This window comes from Mustela erminea, chromosome 1 (assembly GCF_009829155.1).
Source record: "Mustela erminea isolate mMusErm1 chromosome 1, mMusErm1.Pri, whole genome shotgun sequence".
NCBI classification, from domain to species: Eukaryota; Metazoa; Chordata; class Mammalia; order Carnivora; family Mustelidae; genus Mustela; species Mustela erminea.
This window is the reverse complement of record NC_045614.1, coordinates 185,410-198,129: the sequence shown is the minus strand read 5'-3', so window position 1 is coordinate 198,129 and position 12,720 is coordinate 185,410. Positions and strand designations below refer to the sequence as shown.

At 64.2% G+C, this 12,720-nt stretch overlaps 2 protein-coding genes across 4 annotated transcripts; one reads left to right on the top strand and one right to left on the bottom strand.

The window, feature by feature from the left end:
- The first annotated feature begins 48 nt into the window (after positions 1-48).
- LOC116568648 (collagen alpha-1(I) chain-like) lies at positions 49-2,124 on the top strand. 3 transcript variants are annotated; one of them, XR_004276718.1, is made up of 2 exons: positions 49-1,115; positions 1,883-2,124. XR_004276718.1 is itself a non-coding variant. In XM_032304198.1 (2 exons), the coding sequence occupies exons 1-2, from the start codon at positions 167-169 to the stop codon at positions 1,756-1,758; spliced, it is 927 nt and encodes a 308-aa protein (XP_032160089.1). In that variant the 5' UTR covers positions 49-166; the 3' UTR covers positions 1,759-2,124. The 3 variants fall into 3 exon arrangements, 1 of the variants encoding a protein (XP_032160089.1); XR_004276716.1 differs by having other exon boundaries at positions 1,628-2,124; XM_032304198.1 differs by having other exon boundaries at positions 49-962; positions 1,628-2,124.
- Positions 2,125-6,126: 4,002 nt separating this feature from the next.
- TPGS1 (tubulin polyglutamylase complex subunit 1) lies at positions 6,127-12,720 on the bottom strand. Its single transcript, XM_032304134.1, has 2 exons — positions 12,327-12,720; positions 6,127-6,925 (listed from the first exon to the last, which is right to left on the bottom strand). Exons 1-2 carry the CDS (start codon positions 12,662-12,664, stop codon positions 6,388-6,390), a joined length of 876 nt encoding a protein of 291 aa, XP_032160025.1. The 5' UTR covers positions 12,665-12,720; the 3' UTR covers positions 6,127-6,387.

Below are 12,720 nucleotides of genomic sequence, written 5' to 3'. Positions count from 1 at the left end.
GGGAAGTGGAGTCCCCGTGCCCCGGCCCGCGGAGCGCGCAGGCGCGACCGCCAGGAGGGACGTGCTGGGGGGGCCGAGCGCGCAGGCGCCTTGGCGCTGCCGACCCCCGGGAGGCCGCCGCTGCCGACCCCCGGGAGGCCGCCCCCCGCTCCGACGAGCACCCGGGATGCCTGTGCGCGGGGAGGCGGGCAGGGCTGGGCTGCGTCGTCCCGGCACGGGCCGCAAGGCTTTTGGGTTGTTTTTTTATGACGTCCCCGCGCGGGCCGGGGGCGGGTCGGGGGCGGGTCGGGGCGGGCCGGGGGCGGGGTCCTCTGGCCCGGGCGAGGCGGAGGCGGGCGGACTCCTTCCTCGGGTGGTTCTGGGCGAGCGGAAAGGGCGGCCCCGCCGGCCGTGCCGGGGGCGGGAGGGCGGAGTGAGAGCCCGGGCCCCCGACGGGCGGCGCCTCCGTGTCCCGTCCGGGGAGCGGAGAGTGGGGCCGAGCGTGGGGCGCGGTGCGGAGGCCCCGCGAGCTGAGTGCGCCCCGAGGCCGAGGCGCGGAGGAACCGCGCTGCTCGCGTCGGTCGGACGAGCTGGACTCGCGAGCGGCGGCACCGGCTCCCCGGAGAGGCTGGGCAGAGGAGTGGACCCCGCTGTCGGCGCCCGCCTCGGCCTAGCCCCCAGACCGAGTCCGCCCCGCGGACGAGCCCCGGGCCTGGCTGTGCCCTCATCTCCCCGGCGCTCCCTTCGTCCCGACGGCGCCTGGGCTCGGCCCGGGCTGGTCCTGGACACACGCGCCCCCGCCGGGGCACTCGGCGTGAGAGTTGAGCCCGGCGCCCCGGCCTCCGGCCTCCACATCCTCGGGGTGACAGCTCCCCGGGCGGTGGGCGTGGCGCTACGGTGCGGCGCGGGGGCCGCCCACAGCTGCAGGGGTTGTGCCCGGACCCCTGGCCCCTGGCCCCTGGCCGTGGCCCATGTGAGGACACGCAGGTGAACCTACCTGAGGCAAAGAAAGCAAAATTCCAACGTGGGGACGGGGACGGAGATCTCTGAGGAGGATCTCAGGGCCGGGGCCTTGACTGGCTCACCTCTGCCCTGCACCCTGGGGGACCTGGAGCAGGCCCCTTGTGGGTGGAAAGGTCGGTGTGCTTTGCTAAGGGTTCCAGGTGTTCTCACCGTCATTCTCTGCCTAGAGCACCAACGTCCGCCCTGTGGCAGCTTGTTAGTAAATAGGATTTAGAACTAACCGTGGTTGTCCCAGGCAGGTTTCCCAGGATCTCCCTATGTCAGCCCCACATCCCCACAAAGCATAGGGTGGGGGGCTGGTTCTGGAAAGGAAAAGGGAGGTGCTCTACCAGGTGCCCCATGGGGCCTCAGCCCCCAGGAAAGTCTGCTCCTTGGGCTCTGAAATGTTCTGGGGTGCTGGTCATCAGGGGTTTCTGTCTGTCTGTCCTCTGTCCACAGCATCTCGATTTTCTCTTGGGGGCATCCCATTCTTAGTCTGTAAGGTTCAGATTGGACGGCCCTCCGAACCGTGGCTGTAGGGAGGGTCACCCAATCCCCAGAGCACTCCGGGTCCCTTGCTGCCGTGGGTTGGATTAGGAACAGCACGTGGCTCATCTAGTAAGATGGGACTCTGGGACTTTTTCAGAGAACACCGGGCCCCAGTGGCTGAGCTGGGAGGGCCTGGGCCTGGAGAAATGGGGCCTTCTCATCACCACAAGCCTTGTGAACCTGCTTGGCACTCAGGAACCTGAGTCCCTGGAGGAGAAAGTGCCATAACCCTGTGTGTGCTCCCGGATCCAGCTGGGCTGGCCTTCCCTGAAAGCCCCCAAAAGGCAGACTGATAAATTTCTTCTGTTCCTCCTCAGTTGGTCTGACTTGGGTCTTCCCTTACATGTCGCAGAAGAGCCTGCGTCCGATGGAAGTTCTGTAGCCGCCTTGGAGATGGTCCTCAGAGGCTAAGCTGAGTCCCAGCTTCTCTGTTCGAAGAGTTACATGAGCTGACGTCTGAGACGCTTTCTTGTGGCTCCTCAAGAGGTTATGGACGGGCGCCTGCGTGGCTCCGTGGGTGAAGCCGCTGCCTTCGGCTCAGGTCATGGTCTCAGGGTCTTGGGATCGAGCCCCGCGTCGGGCTCTCTGCTCAGCGGGGAGCCTGCTTCCTCTTCTCTCTGTCTCTGCCTGCCTCTCTGCGTACTTGTGATCTCTGTCAAATAAGTAAATAAAATCTTTAAAAAAAAAAAAAAAGAGGTTATGGACATTGTGGCTGCCATTCTGCCTGCTGAGAAGGAAGACCTGATCTCAGGAGGGGGGGGTGGGGGGTGTGTGTGTGCAGGGGTGAAGCAGAAGTGTGCACGGGGGTGGGGGTGGGGAGGGAATTCGGCCTCAAGGGCGGGGACCTGGAGTCCAGAGACAAAGGCTTCGGGCCTGGTGTGCTCTGGTGTGCTCTGTGGGCACCGGAACCGGCTTCAAGGCCAGCTCTGCCTCCTTCTGGCTGCGCCCTTGGGGCGGGGTTCTGGTAGAAAATAATGCCCCCCACGGCTGCCGAGGTCCTAATCTCAGCCTGTGATTATGTTACTTTCCAGGACAAAAGGGACTTTGCAGATAAGATTAAGAATCTTGAGAAGGTGTGGGCGCGTCTGCCCGGGACTCAGGTCCTGACTCAGGTCCTGATTCAGAGTCGGGTGGAGCTCCCTGCTCGGCGGGAAGCCTGCTTCTCCCTCCCACTCCCCCTGCTTGTGCTCCTGCCCTTGCTCACTCTCTCTCTGTCAAATAAGTAAAATCTTAAAAAAAAACAAAAAAACAAAACTGAGATGGAAGGGGTGCCCGGCTTGCAATCAGTAGAGCGTGCAAGGCTTTTTATTTATATTTTAAGATTTTATAGTTTCAGAGAGGGTCAGAGGGAGAGGGCGAGGGACTGAGCAGGACCCTGGGGATCGTGACCTGAGCTGAAGGCAGATGCTAAACCAACTGAGCCACCCAGGAGCCCTGAGTGTGCGACTCTTGATCTCAGGGTCCTGAGTTCAGGCCCCACGTTGGGTGCAGAGCTAGCATTTAAGAAAAAACAAAAACAAAAACAAAACTTGGTAAGAAATTATCTTGGGTAATACTGGTGGGCCCCCTACTGAGAGGGTCAGAGTCCGAGAGATGGACCAAGGCTGGTGGTGAGGATGGGGGAGGGGGGCTGTGGGCGGGGGAGGTGCGGCCTCTGGGAGGCAGGAGCCAGGTCCACCTGGGGCCGGGGTTTTAGGGCCTCTGAGCCCAGAACTGTCAGACGGTCCGTGTGTGGTGGTTTGGTACGACAGCCGCAGGAACTGAATCCACTTAGGTCTGTGAGCGAGCTTCTGTGCAGAAATCTAGGTGCTGGGGTGCAGCGGTGGCGAAAATCAGCAAAGCCCTCAGCCTGGGGAGCCAGGGAGAGAGTCATAAACAGGCTGGAAATTCAGTAGCAACAGGAGCTGTGAAGGCAGTGTGGGTGAGCGTTCGCAGGGGTGGGGGCAGGGGAGCACCTTCTGGAGAGAGGTCCCTACGGAAGGGGTCCCTCAGGAGGTGGCCTTGAGCAGAGACCAGAGTGGAGTGAGGAAGCGTGGCCCATGGGACCGGAGAACAGTGTGACAGAGAGTGAATCGCAGGAGGTGGCCTTGAGCAGAGACCAGAGTGGAGTGAGGAAGCGTGGCCCATGGGACCGGAGAACAGTGTGACAGAGAGTGAATCGCACGTACAACAGCCCTGCGGTGGAGACGAGGGGCTGGAGGCCAGGGTGCCTGGGGCCGAGTGAGGGGACCCAGGCCGGAGAAGAAGCTGGAGAGTCCCCTGGGTCTGCCTGCTTCAGTGCTGGCTTCTTTCACCCGACTTGTGGGGACGGAATTCAGATCCAGGTACTCCCAGCTCAGCCACCGTAGAAAAAAGTCCCAGGGCTGAGCACAGGGTTCCTGGAGCACTTGGATTGGGGGGTGAGCTGGGCAGGGGGCCGAAGAGGGCCAGGTGACAGGGCAGGAGGAGGCATCTGGCCAGCCCCGGACCGCCGTGGCCCAGGAGCTTCTACGGATACCACAAGCCCCAGGGGAGCCCCAGTGTCGGGAGGGTGACTGGAGGGTCTGTCCTGGGTACAGCAGGCCTGGGATGTCCTTGGGATGTTCCCAGAAGACAGCCAGCTCTGGCGGTTTGCTCTCGAGGGCTGGGCAAGGGACCCAAGCTACGGATTTGAGGACCCACGGGGTCCAGGCGGTCACTGCTGCCGTGGGCTGGTGAGGTGCTAAGAGGGAGGAGGAGCTGGGGAAGCGCTATGGGCGGGGCGAGTGCACGTGGAGAGCGGGGACAGGGGCTGCTGGAAGGGGAGGTTCCTAGGGTTCCATGGTCCACGCTACTGTGACGTCCAGGGAAGGGGTTCATGTCAGCTTCTGAGGACTCTGTCGGCTGGCGGAGATCCATCCAGGATCATGACCTCGGGACTTCTGGACCCCAGATCAAGCAGCCAGGAGACCCGGTGAGGCCGTGGGGGCCGTGGTCCTGGCTGGGGCTGGCCTCCGTCTGATCCGGGGGGGCCCTGGAGCCTGAGCTGCACCAAAGACATCTGAGACAAGGGGGCTGGCTCCCGTATGCCCTGGTCCTCACTCATGGGCAACTCCTGCGCCACAAGGATGGGGGGAGCCTCCAGGGCTATGCAGCTCCCCTGCGCAGGGGAGGCGCCCGCCACACGATGCCCACCCTGGCTTCTGATGACTAGGAAGGAGGAGCCACCTCCGGGGGCCACGGAGCTGACTGGAGGTGGCCTTGGCCCCTGAGTCTCCAGGGAGTTGCCTGCCCCCCATCCCTGTGTTGGCTTCTGGGACAGGTGAGCACGTGACACAGGTGGTCTGCCTGTCTGCAGGCCTGACGCTTGCTTCTCGCTGCTGCCCAGCCCCGTGGCAGCCACGGTACAGACAAGTTGGGTGCCCCTCCCTCGTGGGGCCACGGCAGAGCAGAGCAGTGACGGCCCTGATGCGCTGAGCTGGCGCTTTTCGTGTCTTCTAGGAGCCTATCTCTGCAGGACAGACGACCCACAGCTTTGCAGCTGGAAACAGTTACTTGTTCAGTCAGTGAGTCTGCAGAGCAGCCCCCGCCCGGGTCCCAATCTTCCTCGCAACACCGCTCCCGGGTGCGTGGGTGAGCCCTGCTGGCCGTAGTATGTGCCACATTTTCTGACCTCGCCGTGGAAATTCAGTAAAGTCGTGAGAGCCACCCAAGTCCAAGGAAAGGGAAAGCAGAGCCCACATCTGACCCTTTCCGAGGGGGAGTGGGGAAGTTCGCCAGAGCAAGCGGGAACAGGAGTCCTGCTGGGGTTGTGTTTGGAAAACAGCAGCCACGGCTCCCCTGCTCCCTGATGGCCTGGCCTGTGCGGGGATGGGGGGGTGGGGGGGTGGGTACTGGGAAATGGAGAGAGGAGGTCCCTGCCAGCAGCGGGGGAAAGGCTGTAAACTCCCACAGGGCTTCCCTCACTCAGTCCTGGGCCCCACCTGCTGGAGCTGGAGGCTGAGCCACGCGAGTGAAGTGACCAGCCGGGGATCCTCTGGGCTGGGCGTCTGCCCCTACCTCCCTCCTCCTGCTCCGGGCGGGATGCCTTGTGGAAGAAACCATCCCCTTGGGTGGGAGGAGGGATGCCCCGTGGGGGCCGGGAAGAAGTTCGTGGGCACGTGTGGATTCTGGGTGGGCCGACGGCAGGTGGTGGTCGCGTGGCGTGCAGGTTCCCGAGGGGCCCTTTGCTGGCGGGGTGGACCTTCACCTCTCCGGGCCGTGCTTTCCCCGCCCCACCCACCCCACTCGGGCAGTCCTCAGAGGGCACGTAAGACCTCACAGTGCTCGCACCTTGGCCATTTCCACCATCACGGCCACAACGACCTGCCCAGCTGACCTCTTCCGTTGACAGCCAGGGACCCTGAGGCCTAGGCTGCAAGCAATAGGCTGGGGTACTTGTGGAGAGCAGGGCCTCCTGGGCTCCAGGGGTGTGGGTCCTGGGCACCCGGTTGCCCTCTACTTCCGTAAAGCAGAGTCCAGGGGCGCCCTGGCGTTCCCAGGCGGCCGGCCTTGCCCTCAGGCAGCACTGGACGTGCCGGACGGAGAAGCATTTCAGTAGACACGGGCATGGGTAGGGGAGCACACACACACTCCAGGTCAGCCTGGAGAACAGACTTTATTACTGTCGAGAGGGAACTTTGTGGGACTGCGGGGAGGGGGTGCCACTTCCTGCGACCCTCGGCCTCCCCTCTGAAGGGGCACGAGTCCAGGCTGGAAGGTGGGGGTGGGGGGACTCCCTGCGCCCCGCACACGGGGACCTTCCGGTCCTGGTCCCAGACGGGGGTTCCGCCCAGGAGCCGGTCCTCGCACAGCCCCCAGCTGTGCAGGTGGAGGAGGGGCAGGTAAGGTGTGCGTGGCTCAGGCCACCGGCTTGACCTTGGCAATGAAGAGGGCAGCAGCCTTCTCCAGGAACTCCTCCCGGGTCATCGGGGAGCCGGGCCGCCGAGCCCCCAGCGCGCGGTCCATGGCCAGTGCCAGGCTGTCGGGGCCCAGGCGTGAGCCAGCCTCCAGGTAGCGGGAGGGTGTGGCGGCCGCGTCGCTGGCCTGCAGGGCCCCCTCCAGGGTGTCCAGCACGGCCTGGCCCACGCGCCGGTCAGCCACAGCCAGGGTGGGGTCCTCCAGCAGCTGGTAGAGGGCGCCGGCCCGCGCCACGAACTCCAGCAGCACGAAGCAGGTGAGCATGCCAGCGCGGAAGACGTCCAGCGGCACGGCCTCGTGGTCCCGGCACTGGATCTTGTGCAGCAGGGGCGCCACCACCTCCTCGGGGGCCTCCCCGTCCCGACAGATGCGTTTGAGCAGCTCACTGTAGGTGCGCCCGTCCAGCCCCGGCTTCTTCTTGCGCCCGCTGGCGCTCAGGCACGCGTAGGCCACGCTGACGTTGTTGTTGAAGGCTGTCCTGTGAGAGGATGCAGCGCTGGCCCAGCTGGGCGGAGCCCAGGACCACCCACGGCCCCCTGCCCCGCCCGCCAGCCCCAACTGCCCGTCACCTCCAGTCTTCCTCCTGCAAACCAGGCCTGGTCCAGCCCCAGGACCTTTGCAAAGGCTGAGTCCTTTGGCTGGTGTGCCCTTCCCCCACGTCTCCCCATGGCTCCTCCAGCTCCTCCGACTCTGCTCAAGTGTCCCCTTTCCAGGGCCCCTCACCCCCACTTTATCTTCAGGGCAGTTACCACCATCTGACTTAATGTAAGACGTCCTCGTGATGAAGTTTCAAACATCAGCCCACGAGCCCACGTCAGGGAGTTTCTGTACAGCTCCCAGTGCCCCGACACGGTGTGGCATGCTCCCACAGTCCCACAGCCCGGGAGTCCGCACGCTACGCGCATGGGTCGTATCTGGCCCATGGCCCATCTTGTAGGTAAAGTTTTATCGGCACGTGGCCTCATTCAGCCTGCGGTGGCCTTCCTGCTGCAAACGCAGAGCTGAATGGCTGCAACAGGGACCACTCACGAAACCAAAGTACGATGTGTCCTTGTCTGGGAGTCTGTCTGCCTGCCATCGGCTGTGCGGTGGGCACAGCTCTGCCCCGCGTTGCGCCCGAGGCCCCAGGACGCGGCTGTGCTGTGCTGTGAGCCTCAGGAGCAGATGCGGGGAGCACGGATGTTAGCGTGGGCCGCACGCTGAGCCTGGGGGCTGGTCGGCCCCATGTCTCACTCCCTCACTGGACTGGTGGCCCTTCAGCATTTCTACCGTGACCCCTAGGGAGAGAAGGCTCACTGCGGCTCTGTTCACCTCCCGCGTGACCTGGGAATCCTGCCTCATCTTCCCGTGCGCCAGCAAGCCGGGAGCCCGGTCTGCGCTGGGCTGCCCCGTGGGGGCTGCCGGGTGCGCGGGCTGCCCCGTGAGCTCTGCGCATCAGCAGAGGCAGCCGCCACCCGGAAGTCCGAGAACAGGAGCCTGGGGAGCCTCCCTCCCAGCTGGGGCTGCACCCTCGGCCCGCCAGGCTATAAACTCCTTTCTCTTCTCGTCCTGGGGCCCTCGTGCCGTGCTGGGACTTGGGGTCCCGGAGACCAGTGCCGTGAAGCGTGAAGGACGCCAGAGGGCGCCTCACGCTCCCGTGACCTTCGTCACTGCCACCGCATTAGCAGGCTGAGGCCTCGAACCGGGGTTGAAGCTCCTCCCCAGGAAGGGTCGGAGGTCTGCTGTGAACAAGCGTGGCGGTCACTAGGGCCTCTGTCCGCTGCCCATCCCTGACTAACAAGCCACCCCCAGCCCGGCAGCCTCAGAGGGCGGCAGATGGCAAGTGTGCCAGGCGGTGTGGGTCCGTCCGGAACTCAGCCGCGGCTCAGGGTCTGCCCACCTTCTGAAGATGCACACTCCCGGGCCTCGGTCCGAGCCCTGGGCGTGACAAACTAGCCCTAGGACAGGAGACAGAGATCACAGCCTACCACACTGCCCTGCCCGATGGGTGCAGGCTGCCCCGGCTGGTGTGGGTGGGGAGGGCCCAGTGGCCTCCTGAAGACCGGCCACCCCTCGAGGGGCGGGCGGGCCACAGGACTTGACTCTGCCGAGAGGTGGGCGTGGGAGCCACACCGTGGTCCACATTCAAGGCAAGTTCTGAGCGGTCCGCCGCCCCGGGCCATGCTCGGGGGCACCCCTGTGGCCTCTGCCTCCGGGTGTGGGCAGCAGTCCTTTGTGTCGGGGCCACTGAAGTCCCAGAGCTGTAGCTGCCACGTGGCGCAGCTCGTCCCCATGCAACCACGGTCCATGATTCATCGGACTCTGGGCCGCGATGCCTCCTCTCCAGCAGCCTGGCCGGCCCCCGACGGGGGCGAATTCCCTCCTCCCTAGACGCTGGGACCCAGACAGCAAGGCCCCGGTGCCATGGTGGTCTTGGTTCCCGTGAACGCCCTCTGGGAGCACAGCTCTGTCCCCAGCTCTCAGCTGGCCCCACCCCTGGGTTCTCATCACTCGAGAGCAAGGGTCCCCATTCCTGCCTCTCAGGGTTCTCAAGGGCCAAGTACCTAGCACAGGGCCTGGCACGCGGAGGTGGCCCTGCATCCTCGGCGTTAGCTGCCACCAGGGCAGGCCTCGGCAGGCCGCCCACGACAGTCCCGGCCTCGGGGGGCGGGCAGACGCGCAGAGCGGCAACCACAGCTGCACGAAGTAGGAGCTGGAGGGCAAGACGCCGAGGAAGGGGACTCCTGACCGCTGGCCGGTGCCGCAGTCCCCCGGGGACTCCCACGCCGCTCCCGGCGGCTGCGAGGGCGCACCCGCTCTGTCTGCCGGGTCGTGGTGCTCTGGGACTCGGCTTCCGTTTGTGATGCGGGGACTGGGCTGGCACCGAGGGCTCTGCCATGTCAGCCCCCACCCGGGGCACTAGAGCGTGAGCATTTGCTCACGTAACACCCGTGTGGGTGTGCATAGAACGCTTCCGGGGTGAGACACGGAAACCATTCCCTTTACACCATGGGCCCTCCATGGGGCCGTCCCCTGGCGGCTCCCAGTGAGGTCTGGGCGCACTTCTGGGGGTCATCCCCGGGTGGGTGGAGGCCAGGGAGGCCGCTCAGCACCCCACGGTGCCAAGAGGAACCTGGACTCGGTGATGCCCTTGGAGGGAGGTTTTCCCAGATCCCCGGGGGGCCTGCAGAGGAAGGCACCCAGGCAACGGGAAGGCTCAGGGGCCTCGGGGGATGGGGGGCCACACCGTCCAGCTCGCGCTGGCTCTGCCCCCTGGTGGCCATGTGGCCCTCAGCAAGTCTCACAAACATGGTTTTTATGTCCTTGGGGCTTTGAGGCTGGCAGGGGGTGGCCCACAGGACCCTGGGCCACCACCTCCCAGAGAACACCACTTCTGATCTGCGCACAGAGGAGAAGGGGTTTTGGAGGACTTCTCTCTGCATCTTGGGTACGGATGAGATGCTCAAGATCAGCCCTGAGAGGGCCCAGACACTCCCCGTCACAGGGGCACCTGCTTCCCACATTGGCCAGGCCTGGCTTCTGCTGTTGGCCCCTTGGGCTAGGTCCAGGGGCTCCCGATGGGGCCCCTGTCTGCTGAGCTGGCCCCTGGCTCTGTCTCTGGGGATAGCAGGAGAGCTCCAAAGTGCCTCCAGGTGAGGGCTCCAACACCCCTGCAGGGCAGTGAGACCTGTCCCCGCCAGAGGCATATCTCTCTGGAACCTGTGAGGGTGACCTTATTAGGAAACAAGGTCTTTGCGGGTGTCTTTTGTCCAGGATATGTAGATGAGGTAGCCCTAAATCCAAATGTCCTTAGAAGAGAAAGAACAAGAGACACAGAGGAGGACACTGGGGCGATGTGGCCACAAGCCTCGGGACAGCTGGAGCCCTGGGAGCTGGGAGAAGCAGGAGGGACCCTCCCCTAATTTCTACATCCAACAGGGCTTGAACTTCAAACCCTGAGATCAAGAGTTGCCCCACCCACTCCGTCAGCCGGGCGCCCCGCATTTTTGTTGCTTTAAGCCACCGAGTTTGTGGTCATTTGTTACAGCAGTCACAGAACATGAATACAGCTCTCCTGGCCCTAAGCCCAACAGACACTTCACAGCCTGCATCTGTGGGCTGCTGGACACAGGACTGCTGTCAGCCCACAAAGGGCCTCTGTGCGAATTAGGAAAAAAATCCACAAAAAAACCTTCATAGAGGGGCACCTGGTTGGCTCAGTCGTTAGGTGTCTGCCTTTGGCTCGGATCGAGACCTGCATGGGCTCCCTGCTTGACAGGAAGCCTGCTTCTCCCTCACCCACTCCCCCTGCCTGTGTTCACTCTCTTGCTGTGTCTCTCTCTGTCAAATAAATAAATAAAATCTAAAAAACAAATAAGCATACAAACAAAAAAACCTTCATAGACATATCTTTGTTTGTGACTGTCTATAGGTGAGCGGCTTGTGCGATGAGTGGCTTGTGCAGTGTTTGGCCTGAACAACTGTACATGGTGGCCCAGCCACTGATGACTTTTCCCCTTTGGACGATGTCCCGCGATGACATTCTCTTCTAGTCCCTCCTTCATGTCTGGTTGGCCTGATCATGCTTTTTTATGGGTTCTCCAAGGCTGGGGCTCCTCAGGATTGGGTCCTGGGCTCTTCTCAGTTCTCCTGAGGCCTTCACAACCCCTCCTGGCTGATAACCGCCTGTCCCACTTGCAGACCCACCTCTCCATCCTCCAGCAGCAAGGTTCTCCCCGCCGCCTGACCTACGAGTCCCCAAGCAACCCTGGAAACTTCCCCCCAAATCAGTGACCTCCCGCCTTAATGGACAGCCCCACGGATGGCCTAGGGCTGTCTCTGCATACTTTCTTCCCACCCTTGCCCCTGCAAACCCAGCAACGTAGGACTTCAGAACACATGGATACTCTGCTCAGATGCCCGCCCTCCATCCCCTTCCCGTATCTGGGATCCCTCCCCAGCTTCCCAGTGCTGTCCTTATGGCCTGTACCTGCGATCTCTTGGGAGGGCTGCCTAAAGGTAGGCAGGTGCTGGAAGCGGGGGGGGGGAGGGCAGAATCCCTGGTGACCAGGCTGGAACATTCGCTTCCAGGGTTCTCCCGGGAGCACTGCCTTATAAATTACCCACACATGAATGCTGCCTCAGGTTCTGCTTCTGGGGACCCCTCCCCACCAGCCAGTCCCAGGGCACCCACATCCACTCACGACCGCACCTGCTCGGCGTTTGGAAAGCTCAACCCAGATATCTGACATGGATCGTCTGTTCAATACATATTCCTCCATCACCTTTCGTGGGCTCGCAACTGCTGGGGGGCACGTGTGTGGGGGAGGTGCCACCCCCCCAAGCTTCAGCCCGGGGAAGGCCGACGAGCCGGTGAGTCCCACAGCGCAGCTGCACGGCCTCCAGGCCAGGGCACCTGCCCGCCTAGTCCCTGCAGCCCCTTTCCTGGGCGTGAGGCTGGCCTCCTTCTGGACTGCCCGCCTGCCCGCTGGGGGCTGCCTCCGGGGGTACGGGCCTCGGGTGACTGAGCTGCTCTCAGTGTGCTCGGCCCAGCCCTGTAACACCCGCTTTCCGGCTTAATGGATGGGCAGCGACGCCAGCAACGAGGCATTTAGGAAATCCTCGGCTCGGAGGACTAGCTCTGTGGCTCTGGGTCCTCTCTGGGCTCCGTGAATTCCCAACAGTGAGGCGGGCTGGAGGGGACACGGCTCCTGCAGAGAGGCACCCGAAAGCCGGAGCGCCCGCGGTCGGGGTCCAGCCGGCGCCAGCGGGACTACCGGGCCCAGCACGTCCGCAGGCAGCACGCGGGGGCTCGCGTCCGCCCCGGCCCTCCCCCGGCCCCGGCCCTCCCCCGGCCCCGGCCCTCCCCCGGCCCCGCTAACCCCGGCCCCGCCCCGCACCTCTGGGAATGGTGAGCCAGGCGAAGGTGCCACAGCGCGCGGCCCAGGCGCTGCTGCTGCAGCAGGAGCTGGCCCGGGGGCTCCCCGGCGCCGCCGTTCGCGGGCGAGCGCAGGCCCATGTTCTCGAAGTAGTGCGCCAGGAAGGCGATCGGCTCCTCGGGCCGCGCCTCCAGCACCTTCAGCAGGGCCGCGCGCAGCATCTCCGTCACGCCGACCTGCCGCAGGAAGTCCTCCTCACTCTCGGCCGTTGCTGCTGTGCGGGACACGGCCGGCCGGCCGCTGTCGGTGAAACCGGCCACCGCAGCCACTGCCGGCCGCCGCTTCTCCACCGCCGCCATCTTCGGTGAGGGCCGCGGGACCGGAAGCGCCGCCGTACTCCACAGTGCGCGGGCGC